Source organism: Pseudopodoces humilis, chromosome 6 (assembly GCF_049639895.1).
Source record: "Pseudopodoces humilis isolate 2021_Gansu_Grassland_sample_001 chromosome 6, ASM4963989v1, whole genome shotgun sequence".
Taxonomy (NCBI): domain Eukaryota; kingdom Metazoa; phylum Chordata; class Aves; order Passeriformes; family Paridae; genus Pseudopodoces; species Pseudopodoces humilis.
In genome coordinates, this window is record NC_142205.1 from 37,262,967 (window position 1) to 37,290,425 (window position 27,459).

At 38.0% G+C, this 27,459-nt stretch overlaps 2 protein-coding genes across 23 annotated transcripts in view; one reads left to right on the forward strand and one right to left on the reverse strand.

The window, feature by feature from the left end:
- Positions 1-9,332, reverse strand: part of CLCN3 (Cl-/H+ antiporter 3) — a 62,868-nt gene extending 53,536 nt beyond the window's left edge. For 2 of the 4 annotated variants that reach the window (XM_005517616.3, XM_005517615.3), the window contains exon 1: positions 8,326-8,460. The gene's annotated coding sequence lies outside the window, so the exon portion shown is untranslated. Of the gene's footprint in view, positions 1-8,325; positions 8,461-8,826; positions 8,849-9,257 lie in introns of those variants that run through there. The other 2 variants (XM_088056080.1, XM_088056081.1) reach the window with 2 other exon arrangements.
- Positions 8,557-27,459, forward strand: part of NEK1 (NIMA related kinase 1) — a 58,023-nt gene continuing 39,120 nt past the window's right edge. For 10 of the 19 annotated variants that reach the window (XR_015772638.1, XR_015772637.1, XR_001332091.2 and 7 more), the window contains exons 1-15: positions 8,557-8,712; positions 9,112-9,176; positions 11,620-11,768; positions 11,849-11,945; positions 13,916-14,013; positions 15,565-15,648; positions 16,039-16,106; positions 16,223-16,309; positions 17,380-17,434; positions 18,819-19,019; positions 21,480-21,540; positions 22,530-22,687; positions 24,943-25,002; positions 25,130-25,177; positions 25,274-25,345. Coding sequence is in view for 15 of the 19 variants with exons in the window: in XM_014260679.2 (XP_014116154.2) it covers positions 11,652-11,768; positions 11,849-11,945; positions 13,916-14,013; positions 15,565-15,648; positions 16,039-16,106; positions 16,223-16,309; positions 17,380-17,434; positions 18,819-19,019; positions 21,480-21,540; positions 22,530-22,687; positions 24,943-25,002; positions 25,130-25,177; positions 25,274-25,345 (1,206 nt within the window). In the remaining 4 variants the exon portion in view is untranslated. Of the gene's footprint in view, positions 8,713-8,773; positions 8,792-8,939; positions 8,958-9,111; positions 9,177-9,528; positions 9,567-11,619; positions 11,769-11,848; positions 11,946-13,136; positions 13,191-13,915; positions 14,014-15,564; positions 15,649-16,038; positions 16,107-16,222; positions 16,310-17,379; positions 17,435-18,818; positions 19,020-21,479; positions 21,541-22,529; positions 22,688-24,942; positions 25,003-25,129; positions 25,178-25,273; positions 25,346-27,459 lie in introns of those variants that run through there. The other 9 variants (XM_088056071.1, XM_088056078.1, XM_088056074.1 and 6 more) reach the window with 6 other exon arrangements.

The window sequence follows — 27,459 nt, forward strand, 5'->3', positions numbered from 1 at the left end:
GCAGGATGAGAACATCACTCATCTTCCAAGTTCCAGATTTGGAAAATGGATGAATGAATTGTGAGAAATTTCTCACTGTATTTTTTTGACCACTAGCAGATTATTTCTTTGCAAAAAGGCACAAAAAAAATCTTAATACTTCAAGTGAAGCTTCAACCACAAAAATTCTTAAGGATACTCAATAATTCAAACTTAAAATTTAGGGAATGCTTATGTTAACCTTTACAGAAATATATAGGCACGTTCTCTGCAGCACTCAAAAAAACCCATCAAGAGCTTTTTTTCTTTACTGTGAGAGCAGTGATGCACTGGGACAGCCTGCTCAGAGGAATTGTAGATGCCCCATTCCAGGAAGTGTTTAAGGCCAGGTTGGACAGGGTTTTGAGCAACCTTCTAGTAGAAGGCATCCCTGCCCATGGCAGGAGGGCTGCAACTAGATGTTGCTTTAAGGTCGCTTTAAACCCAAACATTTCTGTGATCCTCAGGAAAGGATCTTGGTCAAATTTTAGGTCATCTTCGGAGAAAAATGTTATGAGAAGCACTGCCAGTTAACTGAAGCTATTTGAGTTTAAAAATAAAAAAAAACTATTTGGGTTTATGTAGTAGGTTCCTAGGTTGTCTTGAAATAGAAGATAAAAAGTCAGTTTCCAAAAATATCCATAGGTAAAGCTTAGACTAGTTTCACTCACAGCTGCTTCCAAAATAAAACTGACACTCATGGAAGAAAAAGACATACTCAAATATGAACAGAATCACATAGAAAAAGAAACACAGGAAAAGACAATACTTGTAAAGCACAGTCTTGGCTTTAAAACTGCAACAAAACCTCTCAATATCTATATTTATGTTCTACTGAATCATAACAATCTTAGTTAAAAACACTTAATATAACAACAGCTCGAAAAGTTCCTGCCTTTTTATGAAAAATACCAGTATAGAATATCATCACTACACACCTTATCTTCACAGAAGCAGAACCTTTAATAAATACTCATTTTGACAGTACTTTTTATCTCCTCAGCTTTAACAAAACAAACAAAAATAGCAAGCCAACCGAAAACCAACTAAAACCAGAGAGACTAATTACCAGATGAATACCGAACTCATGCTTCTGGTCATATGATGCCAAACATTAGGGGCATTGACTTTCATTTTTGTAAAATATTTAAAACCATTGCATCTGCTCTCCCTACAATGTCATAACCAGAAAGATTATGGCTACCCATAGATGTGACAGCTGAAGAATTATACCCACTGGCACAAAGATATCAGCCTACCTGATGGAAGGCATTGCTTCTTTCACACCTAGTCACTAACATGAATACTTTTAATAGCATTTCACATTCACCACCTTACTGATGTGAATACTTTAACAGCATTCAACCAAACTGCCTGGATTATCTGAAAACTCCAATTTAAACTTACTAAACTACCACAATTTATTGATACATTAGAAAAAACTCTGCTATCAGAGTTGAGGAGTAGTCTCCCACACAGGTACAGTAACAAGCAGCTCCATGAGTGCTAAAGCCTTGGAGGGGTTTTCAGTCAATAGTTTAAAAAGAAGGAAACAAAACAAAAAACCCAAACAAACAAAAAAACTCACTAAAAACCAAAAAAACTAACAAAAAAACCAGCTAACATCATAATTCCTTAGCATGAAAATATATGTAAGTTACAGTACTAGTTTCTAAACTAATGGGCCAGTACCTACAGATGCAGATATTCAGTCCAGGAAAGAAAAGATGAAGAGCTCCCTTGGCAAAAATAAACAAAAATTCTGGTGCTCCTTTTGTGATCATACTCAAATGAGAAATAACATTGCAACTCATTAAGACAACTGAAAGGTAAAATGCATACTCCTATTTTGAAGGGCAGGAACTATGACTGCAGTTTCCATTGTAGACAATGTAACTTCTGTTTGTTGAGTCTTTGGTCAGGATGCTAATTTTCTGTTTGATGATAACACACTGCAACAGTGTCTCTTTACAGTTTTTAAAAGCTTTTGCTCCTTTTTAACGTGGACTTGTGTTGAAGTCATCACCAACAACAGAGCAGAGCTTTTACACATCACCAGAATGACCATAAATCTCATCAATCATACTACTTTTCTTCAACTTTTCAGTGAAATGCACTGAGCAGTCCCTAACTATGTGAACAGATTCCTAAATTCAGGGTTGCACCTGAGTTGAGAATCTTTCAGACAATTTTGTTCTAGTTCAATGTAATTCAGGATTGTCAAACTGGAATGTGAAAAAGCACCACTATTCTCAGTCTAACTCCAAGAGTCTTCTCAGTAACAGCAGCTACCATAGATTTTTAAGGTCTGAATTAAAATTTTTTTAGAGACACATTAAAGCCTCTGAGATCAAGGAAAAAAATCCTAAAGAGCCCTCCGAAACACAGCACAGGCACAGGATCACTACTTGTGAAATCTTGTGGGGACCCCTGGTGGTTCCTGGTCCTTACTCTCCCTACTACCAATTTTCCAGCTTCAAAGAAGTGAAGAAAAAACCAGCCAAAGATGAACATATCGAGTGTACTGTCTTAGGAGTGACAAGCCTTTGGTCACTGGAAACAAAGAAGATCAGGGACTAATGTGTATGTCTCAAACAGTGATAGCTGGATGGCTGTGGAGCCAACCAAGGACTGTTCGTAGTAAGAGAAAATTATTAGTACTGACAAGAGAAAGAACAAGATGCGGCTGGAGAAGGGGCCATGCAAAGGTAGGGCAGCACCTCTGAGACAAACATCCTTGGTCTAGTTCACAGACAGAAGCACGACACTGTACAGCACAAGCACAGGAATGAGGCCAAGGTGTGGGCACAGACCATAGAGATGGATCAAGACTATCCAAGACCCCTGGAGCTCTCCAGCCCATTTCCAGAACGGTCTGAAAGAATGGACTGCACGCAATGGGTAATTTGCACAGAAAACAAGAAACCTGCCTTCCTGGTGAGGAAACCTATATATTAAAAAGTATCCCCAGCAAACCCAGGGGCACCCCCAGGACATCTCATCAGCCGGAATGACACTGGAAGCAGGACTAGTGATCTCTTTTTCTCTCCCTTCCCTTTCACCCTATCCCTTGGTGCAAAACCCACTGCCATGCACCTATATAGACTAACATAGCAACTTTCATGCCAAACGTGTAATGCACTAACAAAACTTTACTGATTGTTTGCAGACCCTCTGACTTTTGTTGTTCCTTTTGACTACGAGCATGTATGGATCTTGAGTGCTTCCTTCCCCTTAAGGGAGGTACATCACAGCAGCAGAGTGACAGATGCAGTACACACACCTATTTAAACTTCAAGGCCTGGAGCCCTGAGAATAGGCTTGCTTTGTTTCTTGCTCTGGATCCTCTCAGACAACAGTATTAAGGACTGATCTGTGATCAAGACCTGGATCTGACTCGTGGCTAATGTCTTTTGCTAGACTACACAGAAGCCACCTTAATTTTTAAAAATGGCACTTCCAACCATTACTAGTAGCCATTCTAGCAATTTTCTAAGGATGAAATAAATATATAAAACTGTTCAGAGTGACCCGAGAACGTCTGATGTTAAAAAATAAGATTGTTAACAGCCCGTTCCTGCTTTTTAATAAAAAATTATACTCTAAGTAAATGAGATTTTAAAAAAATCAAAAGGCAGTGAAGCCCTAGATGCACAAACAGCACCAAAAGCAAAGTATTTACTAAATCAAGAGTGTTAGCAGTTCACGATGCACAGCAAATTCCCCTCACTTGAATATTCTTCTCTCCAGTTGTAAAACCTTGTTGAAACATTGACATCTTCCAAAATTTTTTGTATTTTGTCAGGGTCTACAAAAGGTAAACAAGTTTCTGGCAGGAGAGTCTGGAGGGAAATTTACTGTTCAATAGTGGTATCAAGTTGAAAACAAGACTCACGGTTCATATTTTATGAGGAAAAAAAGAAATAATTGGGTTCATGTGTGAGATTTTTTTAATATTACCAAAAAATAAAAAAAAAAAAAAAGAAAATCACCTACAGTTTACTAAAAGGCTTCTACCTAACAGACTGCAAAGATGAGTTATCTTAGATACGTTATATAATCATAGAGATGAGGTCAGTTCACTGAATTCATAGATAAAATTTATTAAAAATAATCCATCCTCTACCTAGCCAAAGGAAAAAAAATTCTTTAAAATTTGTCTGAGATTTTTCTAACTGTGGTAATAAACACTGTGACATAAACAGTGCACAGATTGTTAGGTATCCTCAGGTGTCTTTAAAGTTTTACTGTCTAAGTTAAAAGAAAATTCACATCTCAGCACAAAACAGAAGAAAACTGCTAAGTTCACAAGACTGAAAATAATTTAAGGTCTGAAAGACAAGAAGCAAAAAGTCAAATTAAAGGAATCTTCAGTTTTCTTTCCTAGATATACTCTGGAAATTTGTAAATTCACTTTTCAAAGTCAGAAAATTAATGTGTTTGGAAGCATGTGGAGAACTGAATTTTTTTCCCAACATATACACTAGAAATTAAAAGCGGAAAACTCAGGGGAAAAAGCTGCAGTAGATCAAAAACTTGAGATAACACATTAAAACCAAGATATCTGGCAGAGAACACTAATTTTGAAGATAAAAGTGGAAGGAACTCAAACACAAACTTATCTTTCAGGAAAACAAGTACTTGAATTTACACTGGCAGGACGTCAAAATATGAAATCACCCCAGTAGCTCTATCTTGAATTTAAACAAAGTACTACAGAGAAATGCCACTTTTACTATTTCAATTAGGAAATATTTCTTCATTATTGCAGTATGAACATGCAAAACACACATTTGAGTTTCATCTCCTCTGAACTTTTTAGAGAAACTTATCAAAATATGTCAAAAATAAGGAGAAAAATTAATAGCAAAGGTTATTTTTATCAAAGGGTCTGTGCTTCAGGACCAAACTTAAATCACTTTTTCATTTACTACTCCTCCATAGCATCTGAAAGTAAGCACAGTCTATTCCTGTAGAAAGCCTAAGGAAAATGCTTAACAAACAAAACAGCTGAATGCCTAAAAAGTTCAAGAGAAAAATATCTGACTAGATTCTCTGCAAGTTACTAAAAATAACTGCTGGTTATCATAACCCACTATGAAGCTACAAATTCTGTTCTTTACACTCATTTCCAGGAATATACACTCAAGACTACTTACTAGATAATCCAAACTAATAAGGGTACTCCAGATGTAAACACATTTGTAACCATTTTAACAGTTTTGTCTAGAATTCTTTCTATTACACATGAAGCCTATGAATTACTTCATCAGCTCCCTTCCCCAGTAATAAAAAATATCAGTTCATTAAGTATAATTACTATTGCAACAATTTACATTTTTGAGTTTCTATGTTTTTAAAGCAAAACACATTTCCTCACATTTTCCCAGCAGAAAAAAAAAATATCCGTTTTATAACCCTCTTATCATAATCAATTTAAATGAGCATTGTTTTGTCTAGACTTCATTCTCCCAAATGATTTTATAAAGGCTTCCAAAATTCAAAAACAAGTTTCAAGTTAAACAACTCTAAAAATTTATAATTGTCAACTTTCTACTACTCCGAGCATTTTCAGTTTGCAAAGCATGGCACATAAACAAGCACAAGTTCTGTATTGCAGAGCCTCCTCATTCACAAGCACAGGTAAAACGCTGACCTGAACAGCTTTAGCAAGTCAGAAAACATAGAACCTGCACTTTCAGGTTATGACACAAGGGAACAACTGCAACAAGGAGGACAGAACTGGGAACTTGCTAAGAAGCATTAAGCTGAAATCTTTATTTCAGGAAGATAAGCAGGGAGAGTACAAAAGCAGTTCCATGTGCATGATCACTGCCACTGCTGGCAACCTTTGGAGTTTATTGGGTTACTGCTGCTGTCCAGCTGCCAAAGCAAGAAAATTAGGAACATGCAAAACAGTCTGAATTAGGAAATTAACTCAAACTGGCACTATCACTTCTGGCACAAATCTCTTCAGCAGTAGAGCTTCTACTTTTTTAATTTATGACCAAGTTAAAAATATCCCTACTGCCAAATTATTGCAAGACTTTACCCTGAAAACTCGATCTGCTCAGTTACACCTATTCACATGCATATGAGGTCAGTTAAATAAGAGCAGGAAAAAAACTATTTCAGTGTTCCTAGAATGCCTTTCGGCAATGGTTATAAACTTGGAGCAGTTGTGCTGGCTCTAGTGTTTGCACTCAAGGAGTGCAACTCTGATGTTCAAGGTAAGACACATACACACACACACACAGAGCCCCCAAAGCAACGGGGCGGGGGGAGGGGGGAGAGGAGAAGTCAAATTGTATATTCAGTGAACAGGAGAACATATATGACACAGCCAGACCCATCTGCTTGTAGAGTAATCAGCAGTGTGTTTTCACTTGCAGGTTACTTAAACATCAATTTGCTACAAAGATTTGGTGTGCAAGAGAGCACAAGAGGAAGTATAAACATGGTCATGAGAAAAATGCTGACAAATTCATAAAATAAAGTGGTTCAGAGCCATGCAGTCACAAAGAGCAAAGGCCAACAGCTTCAAGTATCTTTCCTGTTCAAGACTTTGGATAGGCTTGTTCTGATTACAAGTGGAGAAGAGGGGAAAAAGGGTGGGGGGGGAATTTAACCCAGGATTACTTTAACTTTTTCAAGTATGCACCACAGAGAGAACAGTGGAATAGTAAACCACTCAAAGAGGGCACTGTAAAAATTTGGGCAAAGAAAACCTTGGAATGCAACAAGTAAAAAGCGCTCCTAGAAACATTACAATAGACATTGTGTATGACATCTACCATTATCAAGCAAAGAATTTTTAGGACCGACACACCACATACCAATACTAAACAAAAGCAAACAAGAAACAAGCTCCATTTTTCTGAACACCATGTAAATTCTGTTTTCACACGTGTTGCAGAAAGATGCAGAGTCACTGTGTTTCAAGATGTGAGTTTCAAGCTACCTGTAGTTTTCCCAGAGCAGAACTCCTTCCCACTCTGACAACTTTGCAGCAAGTTTACATCTCTTTGCCAGCCAGAGACAAGACATCAAATTTACAGTAGTTAGCCAAGTGACTTATCTTAGCAAAACCAATAGCGGCAGCTGTAAGCTCTCTTTTTATTATGCTTCACAAAGGTATGTTTCCTATAATGCACAAATATTTTTTTAAATTTTACATTACAGCATATTGACATTTCCTTAAATAGCGAAACAGTTTTGATGACTATCTGCTTTCAAATCTGTCATACCAACACATCCTTCGTTCAAATAGCTGTATCTGCAAAGAAGTATCTCTGTTGCTAAGGGATACTGAAAATAAACCCCTTCACAGGTCCATCAAAAACCATCTGAAAGCAAAAAACACCAGTACACCTGACAATTTCTTCCACAGACTCTACACCAGAAACTTCAGAGGTCCCACAACCTCCAAAAATAAGGTGCAAGTCCTCACACCCAAATGACTACCATCTACCAGTATGTTGCCAAAAATATATAAGCATCTATTCTAACATAGGCTAGCCCTGGAAACATTTTAAATTTGGCTCTAAGGCCCTATTTTACCTAGTTTAGTACTTTAAAGTGTGACACAGCAAATTTACTACACTGCACTGAACAGAGTTCACAATCAGCACACGATTTTCCACAGTCACATTCAGAGCCATTCATTTTAAGTGAGAATTGATACACACTTGTTTTACAGCCATTTCCACGGTTTTGGCTAAGGAGGGAAAGAATTTTGGACAAGCAGAGAAGATAATACGAAAGAATGCAGTCAATATTCAGTTTTAACCTCGCTGACCTGCACACCCATTTAATTATGAGGCTCCAATAAGAGTCCATTACCTCTCTCCCTTGTAGAGCGGCCCTACTAGCCAAACCCGTGAGCCAACATAAAGCGAGCAGCTCATGCAGAATAATCCTTCGAGCGCTGGTTACGTGGGGAGGAGACCCTGGGCATTCCCAGCCGCAGAGCCCCCCGCTTTCCGTATGCGCACAGGCGCTGCCCGGAAGAACACAGCGATGGGGTGACAGGATGCAAACATCCCGTGTTTACGCTGCATAAACACGCGGGGCATTCCCCCCGTCATCCCGGCCTTTCGGGGGAGGCGCACGGACGAGGTGAGGGATCCGCGAGGAGCCACCACGGCCGTCCCTTCCCGCCCCCGGCCGCCCAGAGCCATCTCGCCGGCGGGGGCTGCCTGCTCGGCTGCCCTCCTCCCGCCGCCTCGGCCCCGCTCGCTCCCGTGCCGTGTCCCTGGGCCGCGGGGGAACTCGAGCCTGCCCCGCCCCGCTCCGCCCTGCCCGTACCTGCGCGGGCGGTGCCGCCCGCTGATCCCCGGGGAGGCGCTGGCTCATCCTCCCTCCGAGCGCCGGCGGGACACGGGAGCTGCCCCCAGACCCGCGGCCGCTCCGCCGCCCGGCACCGCCCCCTCGGCCCGGGGAGGGCGGGGACTCCCACCGCGCAGAATCGGCGCCTGTCGGGCCGCCGGGGTCAGCATCACCGTCACTGCTGATTCTGCTTCCCGCGGTCCGCCCGGCGCGAGTCCATCCCCCGCTCCCGCCCTCCCGCGGAGGGGCGCGGCTTCCCGGAGGCTCGGGAGGGGCCCGTGCCGGGCTCCCTCGCTGAGAGGGCGGGTTGAGGGCCCAGGGGGAGGTAGGACCGCGCTTCAGAACGAGGTGGAGGCGGTTTCCCAGGTAAAGGAGGCAGGGAGATGCTGGGTAGATTGCGGCATCGTTCGGCTTCGGGCTAAACTGCGCCGCCTCTAAATTCCAGGTGCCGCGGAGGCCCCGAAAGCTTAAGGGTTTTACCTGCAGACAAAACGCAGGTGTCGGGCTGAGCATGGAACTCCTGGGTACTGCTAGCCGAGCTGCTGAGGCAGTGTGGCGTTCACTTAACACACAGCGAATGAAAGTTCCGCCAAAACGCGTCAAGTCGGGGGGTGGATTTTATTTTTTTTTTCTATATTTCAAAATCCTTAAGGGAAATGCCCTCTGCTCCGTTTATGTACGAGGCTAGCAAGTCCGGAGGGCACCGTGCCCTGTGCACTCGGACTGAGAAAGCGGGTTGTGAATCACGAGCTTTTTTGCCCATAGGTGCCATTAAGGAGCGCTTTGGAGTCGGGAACGGAGGAGCCACAGGTGCAGCCCGACCCTCCCCGGTAAGCGCTACGCTCAGCCCCGCCGGGGCACGTTTCCCCCTAGGAACCCCGCCCCGGGGCTATCCTGGAGCAGACACATACCGCCGGTGCCGGGCTCTGCGGTGCTGTGCGGTGTGCGTCGCTCGTGAAACACTTGTAGCTGTTTGGGGGGGGAGTTCTCCCAAAAACGCTGACACCCGCGAGCGCCCCGCCCGTCACGTGACCCGGGCCGCGCGTTACCAGGGTGAAGTGCCGCTAAGGCGGACGGGGCGGGCAGGACCGCGGCCACGCCCCGGTATGTGCTTGCCCAATGGGAGCCAAGCTTTGGAGCGGGATCGCCAATAGGGGCGGAGGGGGCGGGGCCTCGACAGGCGCGAGGCCAGGTTGGGCGGCCGTGGCCGCGGCGGGCAGGTATGGCGGGGTGGGGACGTGGCGGGAGCGGGGTAAGCTGAGGCGGGGCGGGTGGGGCCGCCCCCCTGGGAGCCGGGCAGGTTGCGGGTGGTCTCTCCCAGCCACCCTGTGGCGGGGGCTCCCGGCCACGCCTCTCGCCCCGGTGCTGGGCTTGCTCTGGCTGTGCGGGGGTGGCGGCCTGGCGGGGCCCGCTTGCGGGGCGCGGCCCAGTTCGGCCCCTGCCCTGCCGTGTCCTGCCCTGCCCCTCCCCGTACGCGGGGCCCTGGCCTGGCCGTACGCTCCGGGCGGTATCGCTGCCTCGGGGGGGGTGACTTGCGGCGCTTTCCTGCGTGTCTGTAGTGGATGAACTGACTGCCCTGAGCTTGAAAAGACAACGCCCTGTCAGCGCTGATGTCCTTTCTCTGGACGCCTATTTTTCCCTTGCCACATGTAAAAATAAGCTGTCTAGCTCATAGAAGATTATATACCCGCTTTGACTGAACTGTATCTTCTCGCCCAAAGGCTGGTTACTGCCCATTTGCATTTGCACGGAGCAGCATGCAGAAGCAGCCCTAAGCCACTACGCCTAATGCAGCTGTTTTAACTGTAGAATAATCCTGATTGTTTCGTAAAGTAGGGCAGAAAGAGAACTTCAGTAAAGTTCAAATTATGTCCCACCTGCTGTGCTTTTACTGAAAGAGAATTTTGAAGTTAATACTAAGTCTTCATGTTCAGAAGTACAACTTTGCATTAAATTATCTTTGTGTACTGTAAGAAAAAAAGCTCCAACCTTACCAAGACACTGCAGGCTTGTAATTTTAATCTGTAATTTTGTAAACTTGTCATTTTCCTTCCCGGTAGTTATGCTTAGTCTTAGCAGGCTTCACATCTCCTCTTTTGGTGAACACATTGCTTTAGATCCCTCTTGTTTTTGCCTTGTTATGCTAATCAAGCTTATTCTGCTTTAGTCTGTTTTCACAGTATAGGTCCTGTTCAGCAGCATCCCTGTCTAGTACATGGTAATTCTATTAAAAAAAAATAAACTATATATATATAATTATATATATCTCAATGAGGAAACACCCTGATTGTGAGATGTGTGTGAAGTTTAGATCTAAGTTAGAAGGAAGCTGGATACAGCAAAGCAGAAATGCTATTAGTTCTTGCAAGTGAGGCTTAAGTGAAGAAATCTTAGGACACCTTTGTCTTTTTCAGCTTATGGAAACTTCCTCAGGGTATGGAAGTTCTTTTTGCTTTAAAAAGTGTAATCTTTTAGTCTACTGTGAATTTGCTCTGATATTTGTCACTTGTTTTGCCTGTTCCCTGTGCTGTTCTGACACATCTGTATATTGCCATAGTTTCTGATAAAAGCTCCCTAGTTTTCACAGAAGTATTTTTTAAATGTAGAATGTTAAACACCATCAAAATTCACCTGAGTGTTCTTTTTAATCTGAAAAGGTAGTGTAAATGGTCAGATAGTACATGAAAAATAGTGACTTGTGCTATTTTGTAATAACTTATTTTATATGCAACATGAAGATTCTTTTAGTCAGACTTCGGGCCGCACCTTTCTGTATTGAATAATGATTTGAAACATGACGGGGATCTGTTGAATTCAGTCAATTTTTGGCTTCATTTTAGTGATAAAAAAGCTGGATTTACTACTTCTTAAGCAACAATGCATAGGAATTCCCCTTGCTTCCATTCTTCCAAGTGAAGTTGAATGAAAGATTTTTAACTAGGTGCTGTAGCTCTATGATGTTTATATGCCAGCTGAATCGGAAGCCTTGGCACTGATTGCACTGATTTATTTAAAGACAAAACAGATCCTTTTTAGTCAAAATGAAACATGAAACAGATTTTAGTTATGCAGCCCTTGTTGGTCCAAAATGAGCTAATGGTACCAAAATAGAATTGAGACTAAGAGTAGATGATTTACAGAAAAGCAACTGAAGAGACAAATGGATCAACATTTTGAGTAAAAAAAAAAGATACCATGCCTTGATTAGGCTTGATCACTAAGTACACCTAATTAAATATGCTCACATTTTTTTTTTGTGTTTTTTTTTCCCAGTACTCAAGTAAGGATGCCTTAAGACAAGAACTATGGATAAATATATCAAAGTACGGAAGATTGGAGAAGGATCTTTTGGGAAAGCAATACTTGTCAAAGCTAAAGAAAATGGACAACACTATGTTATTAAAGAAATAAACATCTCTAAGGTGAGTGATTGTTATTAATAAATTCACGATCCATTCTTTTTGTGTTTCTGCTCTCACAAATCATTGTTTTCCTTCCAAAGATGTCAAATAAAGAGAGAGAAGAATCAAGGAGAGAAGTTGCTGTGTTGGCTAACATGAAACACCCAAATATTGTCCTGTATAGGGAGTCATTTGAAGGTAAGATGAACTAAAACAGTAGAACCTGAAGTAACATGAGTGACTGTGCACTACTTACTGCACTTAGTCTAAAAGTCAGGGAGTTTTCTCTCTTTATTAGTATTTTTCGTACTTTTATTACTTTTATTATTTTCCATATTTTTTTTTCAGAATTCCCATCCTTGTTTAAAAATAATTGTAATTCAGGAAAAAGGGCAACAAATAAACAAATATTCATGACTATACCTTACATGCAATGCTTTTGGTTGATGCTTAAATGAAAGATATTCTCTTGTTTCTCCAGACCATATGTCTCCTTCAATATACCCCAGCAACTGGAATGCCTGTGTAGGTTAAATTTGTGTAGGTTAAATGACAGTCTAAATTTGGATATTGATAACCTAGCAAGAGCAGTTTTACGTCCAGTTCTGTTATCTTAGAGAGCAGTCTTCAGTAACTGCAACCATATCATTGCTTTCAGAGCTGGAAAAATAGATGGGACTGTTTACTTCATCAGGCACTGAAGGAAGGAGAAATATAATTCTACATGGTCTTCACAGTGAATGTCTTGGGAAATTGGCAGAACAGAAAAAAGATTCCAAAAATCTATTATGAAATCTAAAATATTATTAAAAGCCCCTAAATATTATTTGAAGTGCTGTTTAGAGATTCTGGTCTCTTCTTCTTTCCTTCCTTTCTGCTGACTTTCTTATGTCTTTTGCCTGGGGCTTTCCCTTTTTCTTTTCATTAAATTAGATTTTTGAGACATAATCATATTACATAGCCACACTTCTGGTTTATAAATACATACTGCTTTCTTCATTGTGGTAGAGGCCTGTTCCTTAAATACTGCTTTTTTCTTACAAGGTAGATCCTGTAATCCATAATTCACAAGACTTTGTGTTGCATCTTTATTGCTAGAACACGTTGACTTTGAATACATTGAATGTAAAGTTTATATAAGAAAATTACTTCAGAAAAAAATATGCTAGAAATCCAGACTCCTAAAATAATACTAATTAAAGATAATAATAAAATAATCAAACAGAGAAACAGCTTTAAGGGTTTGAGGTTTTGAAAGGCAGATTTCAGAAGCATTCTGTGGGTGTGAAATTTAAGTGACTTAGGTGATTCAATTTATTTTAATTCAAAGTTTTTTAAGTGCTGTGACTAACTTTTTCATAAAATAGGAGTTCTTTTTCTTTTGAGCAGCATGTGACTGATTTTCTGCAGTTATTCATCTCTTCTCAAAATCATGCCTAGTATGTGAGTAGTGTAGTTCTTACGCTTTTGGCAACTTGCAATTTGCTTCTGCCTAATCTGTTTTTTCATCAGTCACTGGGAAAACCATAACTTTGAATGAAATGTATTATGTTTGTTCATGCTTCCTACTGGAAACTTGCATGGGATTTTTTGAAGTCTCCTGAGATTTCATTCAAAAATGAGAAAATAATTGTTTCCATCTCTCATTGTCTGCTGGAAGTTCTCTTACTGTTCTTCAGACTGAGATAAAGTGCATGTCTAGTATGAAAGCTGGTGGCTGTCATGTTCTGGCAAGTCCAGGTAAAATTCCAAGAAAGAACAAGGCAAATAGAGGCAACTTAAGATCCCTGTTTTTAGGGTAGGGGGATCTATAGGATGTTTGAAAGAAATTTGAAGATTTGTTTTATATTGCATTCATAAAATGACACCTTTAATTTCATAGTGGTTTTGAATGCCATGTTGGAGCATTGATACAGTAGATGTAATTCTTTTCTCTCCCTATCAAAATAGTCCAAAGTTACCAAAATGGGAAAATTAGGTTGTGAAACTCAAAATAATAAATATTTTTGCTTGAAGTTTGAAAAAATGGACTAATAAATTACATCTGAAGCTGCATGTGAAAAAGTAAAATTTTTGTTGCTTTTTCTGTGACTGTAGTGAAGATATTTAGAAAGTTAAGAAGGGTCTTGTTTTTGTCTTTTTGAAATTCTTTGTCTTTTACTTTACAGAAAATGGCTGTCTGTACATAGTGATGGATTACTGTGAAGGAGGAGACCTATTTAAAAAGATAAATGCCCAGAAAGGAATCCCGTTCTCTGAAGATCAGGTAACAGCAAACTGCTGCTATAGTGTTTTGTTACAGGATACTTTTTAATGAATTTTAAATTATTTTGGTTCGGGTTATAAATGTGGCTGCTTAAACTAAAATGAGATTCTTATATAGGCATTCTTGTTGCTATTGGTCAATGTAGTATCATTAAAAAGCAAAACCAATCTAAAACACAAACAAAAAAACCAACTGCACAAAGAAAACCCAGAAAGAAAATATGGTAGGAAGTCCTGGGCATGTTACTTGAGATTTTGTCTGTATGTGTAAGAGATCAAAGTTTGATCTCTTGTGACTTAAACCAAATGTGAGACATGAAAAATACTGAAAGGCAACATGAATATCCTTAAACCTCTGAAATAATGTTTTTAAAGATGTAATGGCATAGGATTTTTGTGTTGTAATACTGATTTATACATAAATATATATATACATATATAAAATACATATATATTTTATACTGATTTTATACATAAGTATAAAATAATATACTTTGTAAGTATAATAATATGAAATATTACTGTATATATTATTACATGAAATATGGAGTTGGGATCATTCAAAAGTTCATTTTGCCAGTAATAAAAATTTAATATTCTGCTGATATACTTCCAATACATTTTCTTTTTCCACAGGACTGGTTATAAAGTAATTTTTAGTGAAAGAGAAGTGACATGGTTTGGAGTAAATGAGAGGATTTTAAGTACAGATTTGATTTAATTAAGTAAAAATAAGTTATGTAGGATTCAGGGTGGGGTTTTTGTTAGGACTGACATGTTTCTTTGTTTATAAATTGTTTCTATGCTTTTCTGTCCGTGTCTAGTAGGATCTTAATTTACCTGGGATTGGAAAGCCTTAGTAGTATATGAAACATAATTTGTAAAACTTTTTATTTTTCTCATTTGACCTCACTTTTACAAGAAGGACTTCAAGTGGAAAAGTGAAAATTATGCCTTGCATTATACTATAATTTTTTCATGTATCTACTTCTAAGTAATGAATGTACATCTCTTATTCACATGGCAGAGTTCGTTTCATTAGTCACTTCTTAAATTGTGATTTTTGCAAATTGACCCAAATAAAGGGCATTGTTGGCTTATTCATAATCTTCTAGTTACATGTTTATTGCTTTTCTCATCAAAATCTACTTTGTATTACTTTTTCTTTTTAAGGTAAGATACACAAAAGTACTACGTGTAAAATAGGTGTTTCTGTGAGCATCAGGCTTCTTAGGACTGTTGGTCAATTAACTGACTACAAGAGGACTGGCATTGGCTATAGCAAAAGTACAGTCTTTTAATTTGGAAGTTCCACATCTTAGGCATTTTAGCCAATCAAATCCATATTGCATACCTCTGCTAGGTTTATAATACATAATGAAAATAGTAGTCTCAAGCTTAATGTCAAATTTGGGTAATAAGCATCTTTCATTAGAAGGTTTATATTACAGAGGTAGTACTATTAAGTTTTTAATTACTGTATGGTATAAATGAAGTGGGGAAGTTTTCAGATAAATGACGAAGTTGATGTTGCATTTTCTTTCATGAATAGATCCTGGACTGGTTTGTACAAATCTGTTTAGCACTAAAACACATACATGATAGAAAAATCTTGCATCGCGACATAAAGTCACAGGTACGTAGGTGGCTATTTTTGAGCTGAATTGTCTTTCAAAGTGATTGCATTCATAGCTTCCTAGTTTGTTTATGGAAACATTTCTAATACTGGAAACACTTCTTCAGTCTGCAGGAGGTATATATATTTGTACAAACAGATGAGGCCATTTGATGAAACTACAAGTGTTACTCATGTATTTTTGTGTGGGGACAGAAAGTGTTATGTTTGACAATGTGAAGCAGTGTTTTCTTACATTAATGAAGTAGGACTTGTATGAGTCTGGTGTTCTGTAGTAATCAATAAGAATGACTTCAGGGGGATTCTTTTTCTCAAAACACGTAGAGAACAAAAAGTATGCAATTGTATGAATATTTTAATTAACAGACTTCTTAACATTTCTATATCAAGAATATATTTTTAACCAAAGATGGAACAATACAGCTGGGAGATTTTGGAATCGCCAGAGTTTTGAACAGGTAACTCCTTTTTGATACTGTTTTTCCTCTGACTTAATTTAAATTGCTTTGATTACAGAAAACAATTCACTTCATGTGAATTAACTAGTTAACATCCCTTTTTATTTTTGTTTTAGTACTGCAGAGTTGGCACGCACTTGCATAGGAACACCATACTATTTGTCGCCTGAAATATGTCAGAACAAGCCTTACAACAATAAAAGGTACTAATAAGGAATTTATTAAACATTTTTGGTAAAAAGAAGAAAATGAGTGAACACCTGTTAGTTTGTCTGTTACCCAAGTAGGTACTGAGCTTTACTGTAGAGGTGGCACCTTAGTAGGTCTGCAGTAGAAAGCAATAACATGGAGAGATGACTTAGCTTAATGCTCCAAGTTCTAGATCTAGTTATGTTCTTAATTGTGGTTCTAATTTTGCCTATCTACACAGTGCTTGTACTGCCTTCATTTGTGCACGACTGATGTGAAACCCTGTGTAAGAATTGAAACACAGCAATTTGATTATCTGAGCACATGATGTGCGTAGATGGGTGGCTCAGCTTGCTCCAGATAAAGAAGTCCTACACATACTTTGCTTAGATCTTTGCTGACCTGTACTTGGTAACAGCAGCAGCCTGTACCTGGTAACAGTGTCCCCATGTAATTAAACAACGGTTAGTAAGTTACTGTAGCTTATAGCATGCAAGTTGTTAGTAAGCACCAAGCAGTTGCATTTGTTGCTTTGAGTGCCTTATACTCATTTCAGTGTATTTCTAAAGAGATAAAAAATGTTGCAATTCCTTCCCTGTAATTTCTTCTACATGGGGTTTGTTATCCAATGGTGTTCTAACCAAATCCTGCAACGAGTGAGGGCAAGTTTAGTCACTGCTAAACAGAACAAATTGACTTCGGGGAATTCTGTTTGCTGAATTAGGTGATGAGGGTTTTTTTGGATTTTATTGTTTAATTCAAAGATCTTAAGCAAATCTATATATTTAAACAAAAGAAGCCTTTTTCCATATTTAGTCTACTTTCTGTGGCTGATATGGTTCTAAACTGGAAGCCAAAATAGCATTGTCTGGTTTTCAGGGTGGCCTTATTTTGGTTGATGAATTGGTCTTGGGGTTTTTGTTTCCTTGGGGTTTTGTAGGGTCAAAGCAGTCCGTAGAAGGGAGCTTGTACGCACTCAAAAATCCACCCTTTTCTTCTTCAGAGACAGATTTCACAGATATAAGTAATTTGGCAATGTTAACCTAGAAACAAATTTTAAAGTAATGTGTTCTCTTTGATTTAGTGATATCTGGGCCCTTGGTTGTGTTCTCTATGAAATGTGTACGCTTAAACATGCGGTGAGTAGAAACTTTGTGTGTCTCTAGAAGAATAGTGATTTCAAACAGAATTTATTTCTGATGTTATGCAGATATATTTTAGTTGATGAAAGGCTTTCATGGTAGCTGTTTGAAAATAATCTTCAGCATTTTCATCTCTGTCTCCTGTGCCAGCCAATATTTTTCATTGGTATTTTGTTTTGTGCCAGTCTCTCAGACATCTTGGCACTTTTGTTTTTGATGGGTTGTATTAGCTGAAAAATTTGTTTGGTCTTGTAATAAAGGATACTAGGAATAGTGGGGGGCATTTGTGGGGTTTTTTTTGGTTGGTTGATTGGTTTGGGGTTTTTGTTTTTGTTGTTGTTTGGGGGTTTTGGGGTTTTGGCTGTTTGGTTTGGGTTGGATTCTATTCCCAAAAAAGCTTGAATTTATTGAAAGCTTCATTGAAAGTCTGAATTTGGATTTTGCTTTTTTGCAGATGGATTAATGTATTTCTGTGTAGAACAGAAGTAGTGCTTAGAAAAAACTCCCAAGGTGGAGGAGTTGCCATTTTCCAATTTTTTCTTTTTCTATATATGTGTGTTTGTAGTTTGAAGAGTGTGTCTTCATCATCCATTTTTCAGTTAGGAAGGGAAGAAAAATTCTGGGTTTTTTCTCTCCTGTTTTGGATTTTTTTGTGGATTTTGTTTTGTTTGGAGCTTCTTAGTAGCTATTTTTATTAAAAGAAAAAGATTATAACATCATGAAAATGGAAAGAGATTTTTCAAGAGATAAGGATTTAATTTAGTTTCAACCTTTTGTAATTTCTTCTTGCTTGGTCTTTTATGTGGCAATACTGCTAACAACATTTAATTTCTGAGAGTTGATGTCAACAATTTGTTTTCTGTAAACTGGGTGATATGTATTGTTTTCTTTTTATAGTACAAAGGAGTTGAAATAGTGTCCTCTGTTACATGAGCTTAAACTGAAATCTAAGCATTCCCTTGGATTTCACCCTGAATGAGTGTGAATACTTTACATTCTGTAGTTTGAAATGGAGGAATGCTAAAAAGGGCAGGCGGCCTGTTGTAGTTCAAAGCCTTTGGAAGAGGAAGTCAAGCAGATAATTATTTTTTTCCTTAGTTATATATCTTTGTCAGTCTAGATCTGGAGGGAAATAATTACTTGTTAGCAACATTTATGTCTCCATAGTACGAAATACCTGTATTGTGATGTATTTTTAATTGGAATTTTAATTTGAATACTTGGCAACAGATTATTTTGAACTGCTGGTGTTGACCTTAGAAATGTGTATGTTGAGGCAAAGGAAGCTGTACTGTTAGTTTGGTTTCCTCATCATCTTTATGTGCAGCCTTGCATGTAGACAGGCGATAAGAATAACTGTTTTCTTCCTTGTGTGATACAGTTCGAAGCTGGTAACATGAAGAACTTGGTTCTGAAGATAATCTCTGGACCTTTTCCTCCTGTTTCTATGCATTACTCCTATGACCTACGTAATCTGCTGTCACAGCTGTTTAAAAGGAATCCTAGGAATAGACCATCAGTAAACTCCATATTGGAGAAAAACTTTATAGCCAAACGGGTTGAAAAATTTCTCACACCAGAGGTATGGTGTTAGTTTTAATTCTAGCTTTGCTAAAAACATCATAGGACTTTAATTTTTCTTTATTCTAATGTTAATATATTACATGGAAAACTGGAGTAATGGTATTCCCTAGAGCTCTTATAGACGGGGTTAGTTGAGGAAAAAATTGTTGTACCATGAACTGTAAAGAAAAGTCTCAAATTATTAAGTGTTTGGTAGTTTCCATAAGTAAATCTAAAGTGACATTTTCTGAAGTGCATTGTTTTGTATTTTTTTGTATATAATGAGGAATCATGACTGAGATGATTTGTTTAGATATGCATTTTTTCATAAAATGCTGCTGCTAATTGTTTCAGCATTGTTGCTGTATAGAATTTCTTCAATACATTTTTTGTTTGTAATTTGGAACGGCCTGAGAGCCTCTTCTGGAAAATAATGCTAAGTAAAATCATCTTTAAATTTCTTGAGGTTTAAATGTATCATGTGTGTATACTCCAAAAGGTTGCTTCTTATTTTGTTTGAAATCTGTTCATATTGTTTGGTATCTAATAATGTCCTTCTAATATGAATCTAGTCAAAAGAGATGGATTAATAAGTGAATAATAGAACTGATATAAGGTAAATAAATAGAGAAGAGAAAGGACACAGAGGACGTGCAGTATAAATAATTCTAATGGCTTCTAACTCACAACTAAAGAAATGTCATGAAAAGTCCATATATAATTGGAATTTCTATTGTGTTGAAATAGACTTTCAACTTACTTCATACTGAAGTCCCAAAGAAAGGTAAAATTCAGAAATCTTTGCAGATAAGTTTATTCTAACATTTGCAACAGTAATAGTTTGATCTGATTTTATTTCCAGTAGCTAGAATGGATATGAAATTTTTATTTGGAGTTAGTCAAAGTATAATCAGTAATAGGCTGTCTCCATCACCAGATGGTGATACTAATTTGTCCTAGATTGAGTATGAATACTTTTTTTTTTTAATTTTTCCAATTGTACCACAGCTGGTTTTGACTTAGAGGTATCTAATATTTAAAACAACAACAACAACAACAAAAACCCCACAGAAAGCACCTTTTACTAAATGTATCCGTCTGGTACATTCATATTCACCAGGAGGTGGTAATTCTGTGACACAGCTGTAATGCTTATTTTCTTTCAGTATCATCCATGGCTAGTGCTGTTGTCCTCAGTTTTCCTTATTTGAAGCTTAAAAATATGGTATCTTCAGGCAGTTGATATCTTCAGGATGTTGCAACTGTTGCTGAAATCCTATTCTTAAATGTCAGGAAATCAGTCTTACAGTTTTATGTAAATTCTTTCTTAAGCTTCATGGTTACTAAATTGCATTAAAGAGCAGATCTAAATTAGCATCAATTTTTAGAAAGGGGAAGGGGCTCTTTGAACGATATCGAAGAGTCAGGTTTCTTTCCTGTCACTAAAGGTGTTATTATGGAAACATCATACTTCAGTTGCTATAGCTTACCACTCAAATAAAAGCTTCAAGATCACTGAAATACCATTAGTAGGAAACTGTAGGAAACTGTGTGATTTCTGGCTTAGAGAATCTTTGATGCCAGACTCTATAGATTAAAAATTTGCTCTGCCATCATGTGCAGAGTCCTAAGTTCTGCACTTTGGTTCTTGTTTTGTTTTGGTTTTTTTTTCAGGTTTAACTCCTCAGCATCCATTGTAACTGACTAGTACAATGTACTGACTGGTACAAATCATAGGAATCTGGGTAGTACAAGATCCTGTAAAGACTATTCCTAAACTGACACTTTTCATTTATCCTTACTGCTTTTCCTGAATTATTTTTCATTTCTACTATATAGGTTTTGAGGTGTTTGTTTCAGAATTACCTACAGTAGTTAAGACAATGGCTTATTAATACTTGAATATTCTTTGTTTAGTCTCAAATTTTTCACCCTGGTAAAAGTGCTTTCTGTGTTTTATTATGCTAATTTGATATGCCTGACAGCACACCATATATGTGTTTCCAGATTCCACATATGTGGTCATCTTCCCATCTTAAAAAGAGTAGCAACACTTTAAAACTGCAAACATTTTTAAAGAACTATTTTTTTGACACAAGCCGTATGAAAAATTAAGGTGAACTTTGGCAGCTACTCAGAAACCTAAAATGAATTATGCATAAAAATTGTGTTGGTGCTCACATGAAATTTATTCTAGATTCTTTGCTAGTTCGTAAATGAGATAACATGTGCCATCCAGAAGTCAGACTAAATTGCTTTTTAAAATTACTTAAGTAATTATGCCAAAAAGGCTTAAAAATACTCCAGCTTCATATTGGTGTTGGTAATACTAGATTCAATACATCAATTGAGTATTCATTTAAATGTAATTTACAGTAAGTGCTCTTAGATGCTAACTGATAATGGCACACTTGTCTGAAAACGAGTTCTTCCTAGCTTTAGTCACAGGTACTATTGACTAACTCTTCAACTTGTTTAGCTTATTGCAGAAGAATTCAGTCACAAAATTCTCCACAAGTTTGGACCACATGCTTCACCAGGTAAGTTAGTGTCTACACTGCTTTTTTTTCAGCTCTGTCAATATCTTTTACTGTTTTTTTGGTTTGTTTTGGTTTTTTTTTTTATGTGTTCTCATACCTGACTGTAGAGTTTTCAGGAAAAAAGAGAGATGAAGCAATTTCCTCCCCTCCCCTGAGGAGCTGGACATATGTTGGGTACAAATAATGCAAATACAAGCTATGGGCCTGTAATATATTAAGTATACTTTCTCCTTTTTCAGTATGCTACACTTCCAAAATTTAAGGAGACAGTGTAGACTGCAAATAATGGAACTAATCCATATGCTATGATCATATGGCTTATTTCTATCCCTTAGTAATGACAAATGGCTAATGAGAAGTATGATTTCTTAAGGAAAAAATGCAGGATGTTTCATGAGAGATTCCAAGATAAAGCCCTGGCTTCAGTCTAATTCAGTAAAATTTCTGATAATGGTAACAAAGTAGATTAAATCTGTCGAGATTGTCTTACTTCATTTTACTGCGTTAGTTTGCCTTATTTTTTTTTTCCCCTAGATATCTTTTCCAATTATTCTATTTCCCTGTAATTATTTCATGCTTTGGCAAGGGCTTTGGTATTTTTGATAGTGTTGCTGTCCTCCTATTCTGTGGTAAGAGAGCCCTGCTAACCCAGAATCAAACCCACAATATTGGTGTATTCAGGAAACTCTGTGGGGAAAACAGTATCCCTGAAGGCCATTGAAGCTCTTCTAGAACTCATCCTCTGCTGCCATTAGCATTGCAGGTTTCAGTCCAGTGTTAGTGGAGACAGGTCTGTCTCTCCATTCCATTAGGAAACCTCTTCACTGTGTGCATCACCACTGTGCAGTAAAGCAAGGCAGCTGAATTAAGTGTCAATTATCCAGCTTAAAGGTTTAAGATTTAAAAGCCGACCACTACAACTGGCCAGCCTGGGTTGCTCAAAACCAGTTTTTTTCTAATGAGGTTTGCTTTTTTTTTTTCCTTTTCAGCTAAAAGACCAGTTCAGGAGCAAACACTGACTTCAGTTGCACCAACTCAGAAAATTACCAAACCTGCTGCAAAATATGGAGTGCCTTTAACTATTAGGAAATCTTGTGGTGTACCTAAAAAGCCTAATGAGAAGAAGCCATTGACTAAAATTAAACAGGTAAGAAGCTAAATTAGTTAAATTGAGCTGTTCTGTTCATACATTATTTGAGTACTGTGCCTTCCTTTCCAAAATGTCTTGGTATGTAGACGTGCTTCATATACCTGCAGAGAAAGTAGAACTAGTAGTTTAAATGCTTGGCTTGCTTCATTACTGATTGTTTGTTTAGTTGGTTTTCATATAATTTTTGTAAACTCCTACTTTAGGCTTGGGTTTTAATTCTGAGGCTGATTACATTTGTGTGTTTTCGTTTGCTTTGTTGGTGTTATCCACTCTTAGAAATATTGGAAGCTTGTCATGTATACCAAGATCATTGACACTGGATAAGAACCTTTGCATCTTTTTTCTTTGTTCCAAAATAATTTCGAATTTTCAAAATATGCAAATTTTTTCTAGCCATTTTACAAAGTGTTGTCAGCCAGAGAAACTGTGTAATTGAAAGAGGAGTTTCCCAGATCTAATTCCATGAGCTAATGAGAAAGTTTTCTGTATACCATCATAGAGTACTTCTGATCTTTCTTCCTGTTGTCTTCTCTGTATTCCTTATTACATAAAACTTTTATTCTCTCTGTCTTTATTCCATTAATTACTGCAAGGTCAGGAGTTGTTTTTGCAACAGCTGCTTTTGAGCTATATGCACATGACAAACAACTAGCAACCAAGGGGCTGCTGCTTCAGCAAGAGAACTAGTTCAGATTTTGTTCTGAATAAGTAACATGGTTGTTGTTGTGAGGTTTCTTTTGGTTCATTTTGGAGTTTTTTTTCTTCTTCCACGGCACTTCAGAGAACACAATACTGAGACCTCTATCCATCTGTCAAAGTTGTAGGTGTATAGAAAATTATCCTTGAGGTACAAATTATCCGTGAAGTTCAACACTTATCAGAAGTTTAGAGAAAAGCTCCTTGATCACACAAGCCTTGGCTTATGAAACACAGTTTGAAAAAGCAAGAAGGGAGAGTGCAGACTTGCTGTGTGTTCTTGTGAAATCACGAGGTTTATGTGTTTTAAGGCTTGCTTGCAGAGCCGTCTATGGGTCTTTGTCACAGGTTTCACCAGCCAACACTGATCCAACTTGCCCCAAGACTTAATGTGGCAGACTGAAGAAATACCCTCTTCCTACGTGGAGGGAGTCACTAATACTGCTATTTTAAGACAGTATTTTTGTGAATTGTACCTAGTGATAAGATGTGGGATAGAAACAAGGGCTACAACTTAATACAAATTTTCTTCTCTGAGTCTGAGCTTGCAGCTCTTAGCTGGCTTTTCAGAGGAGCATGTAAGAATCTTCTCCTTTATTTAGTAATTTTGCCTTAACATTATATTATTACAAGTCTCTGAAAGTTTCCAGCTTACACAATACTTGATTTTAAGGTACCCATTTGGCAGGATTTCATGTTGTCGAAAGAAAATACTGTGAAGCTCTCTGTGTTCTAGTATGGCCAGAAAAAAAGGCTTTAAAAGTAATAATGGCTTTTTTGAGAAGATTAGAGTAAACAGCACATTTTGTTAACTATAGCTGCTTCTTTAGCAGGTATTCAGTGGTGACTGTGTCGTCGGAAGTAACAAGAACCTTAGAGTTAGAACCAAGTGAAGTACCAAGCAAAAGAGCCCTAGGATAACCTACCAAATCTTTTCTCCGAAAAAGAGAATCTTAATATCTAGGCCCATCAAAGAGTTACTACAAAGAAAAGATTGTAATGAAGAATGATACTACCAGCAAAGAAAAAAATAAGACAAAACAGATTTAAAAATTACTGCCTTGAGCTTTTGAAGAACTTTTAGAATATGATGAATAAGTACCCCTAGATCATAGCAGTGCTTTTCACTTCAAACCTTCTGAATAATCAAGTATTTTAAATCCCATTTAGTGCACACTCAGTTGTGACTTCAAGAATATGTTTTCTGATAGAATTTTTCTCTCATTCTGGCATCATGCTGTCTAATTTGAAGTTTCACCTTTTATGCAGGCATTTCCAACCCCATTGATGAAAATTATTCCATTAGAAAAAAGGAGGAAAACGTTTGAGTTATCATGAAATCATCTGTTTTCAAACTGAGCAAAAGCCAAGTCCACAGCAAGAATGATAAAATACAACCTTCAAACCTTTCCTCCTCATCTTCTTTCCCAAACATTATATAGCAGTGATTTATTTTTTTTAATCCTTGTGGACATACACCAGCAATTGGATCAATAACCTGACTTGACAGAGTAATAGCTCAGTAATAAGTACCAAATTATATGCTTATTTTTCAGGAACCTTCAAAAAAGAAAAGGTTAGAATTGCCTGAAAAAGAAAAACGCCAGAGAGAGCAGGTAGACAAGAGTCTTCAGATTTTTCTTTATTCCCCCATAGTAATTTTAATGAAATACATTGTGGTGTGTAATGTGCAGTGGTTTGATTTCCCAGTTCCTTAACATCTTTAATCCTTACACATTGCAGATCAGTTTACCGAAGGCAGATGAAATGAGAAGATTGGAAAAAGAAAGGGTAAAATATGTTTAAAATGTGTTAAGAGTGAAAAAAGTTCAATTTTTACTTAGTGGCTCCTTGAATTTTGTTTTCCTGTATTGTTTTCTCCTTCAGATGGAACGAATAAACAGAGCCAGGGAACAAGGATGGAGGAATGTGCTTGGTTCAGGTGCAAGTGGTGTTAAGGTTGGCAGCAGATGCAGAAATGTGATGCAGTCTGTTCCCCCCTCCTTTGATTACATGAAATGGTCTTCTCTTTACAGAAAGATCTGCCCTTGGAGGTCAGCTCTTGGGGCTGTCCATTATTAATCTGTGGATAATTTGAGATAGACTGTAAAAGTTCCTCCCTGGCCTTTTGGAGATTGTGCAATTTTCATTTTTAATGTTTCCTAAATTTCTGAATCTCTTCTCTTTCTGCCAGTAATGGTTTTCATGCACCACTTTCTTATTTCCACACCTGCTTTTGCTGCTTTTCCTGTGCTGAGTGTATGCATGAACAGCTTCTTTCACATTCAAGTTTGCTCTTGAATTTTTTTTCCTAGGTTTTCATATTATAGTAATGGACCTCTTTCCCAGTATTAAACACTTGCTTCTAAACATTCCTTGTTATTTAGCAACATAAGAGTTTCTATATGTTGATAAGAAGTTCAAGAGTGGGGTAAAAAATTCTGAGTAAATCCAATTCTTTTTTTAATGCAGTGTTCTGTTTAGCCATTCACTTTGTGCATAGTTTAATCTGATTCCCATGACAATTTCTTTTTCCCTATTTGCGCATGCGATATTTTCATGGAAACATAACTGTCCTGGAAAGTAGTCTCATAAAGTTAGTTGAATATAAGGGTCTGGGTACTTCCATCAGATAGACCCAGTGCAGGAATTTAAGTAGTGCTATGGTGTAAATCTATCTGACAATAGAAAGCAGATTGAAACACAGGGATTTGTTGTGGTGTTAATGAGTCTTACGAAAACACTGGGCACAAACATGTTTCGTAGGGTTTTTGTAAGCAAGCATTGACTAAGCAATGAAGTCAAAATGGGTAGAGGTTTTATTGCTATTGTACAAAAATGAGGAATACAAACTGACCAGGTTTCAGTAGCTGCTTATTAAATATTTAATTTCAAAAGAAATATCATCTTTGGATGTGTGCCATACAACTTATAAGTAAAACTTAAATATAAATGAAAACTTAAGCATACCAGACTTTAAAAACTACAGAGTGCTGATTTAATGAAAAAAAAAATCAGAGAATGTAATTTGCCTCCTATGTTGTCCTCCTCTCCTTCAAGGTCAAACTGGCAGGCACCAATACAAGCTTCCATACAATGTGATATGCATGCATCCTCACATTTGGATGAGAGCTGTATGTGCTCCTGAACAGTGTTTCTGATTAACTCAGTTTTACTGTGAACATACAAACTGTTCTGTTGTAGCTCCAGCTGCATTGTTATCTGTATTCTTAGTTATCTAGGAAACTGTAGCTAGTAAGTGTGTCTGTTTTCACCAAGTGTCACTGGTATAAAACATCATGGTAGGTGGAAAAATCATTGAGATGTTTTGTTCAAATTGGATAGTTGAGTACAAATCACACTGCAGGCTACTAGTTTATCATCATTTCAGGTTTCCATATACTATTATAATATTCTTGACTTCATTATCTTTTTCCTTCCTCCAGCATGAAGGCAGTATATCCAGCAAGTCCCGGACAGTGCTGTTGAATAGGATTGTTCAAGCTTTCCAATAACCCAAGCCATACAGCCTCTTACAAAGGCACAACAGAGTCATGCACTGCATGATTCTGTCCTCCTGTTTTCTTTTCGGGTTGGTGGCTGGCACCTGTTTCTGAGGAAAAGCAGAGAAAGAGGTGTCAAGTGTTTGGCTTTGGGTTTGTGGTTCTAGCAGGAGCTGTAACTTCTCCAGACTGTCGATGAGCTCCTGCTTTATATCATTTGCCTAGAGAATGATGATCATTCTCTAGTATTTAGATTTTGGAACCTGAACTCAAATAATGATAGATGAAACCTCTAATAGTGTCTGAAGTAAGACTTTTCCTTCTGTTTGTAGAAACTATAGTCTTGTATAGTTATTTTTATTCATATCAGCAGTCTACCTGCAAATTTGTTTGAATGCCTAGATAAATCCTTGATTTAGTATTCTCATCTGGATTATGGGGAGCCATCGATGGGCACTGAGCAACTGAAACTCAGAATTTAGATCAATTCCATTGTCATATATAGTCTCCTCAAGAATTTCTAAACAGGCAGTCTTAAACCTGTCACATCTTTACTCACCTGTTTGAATT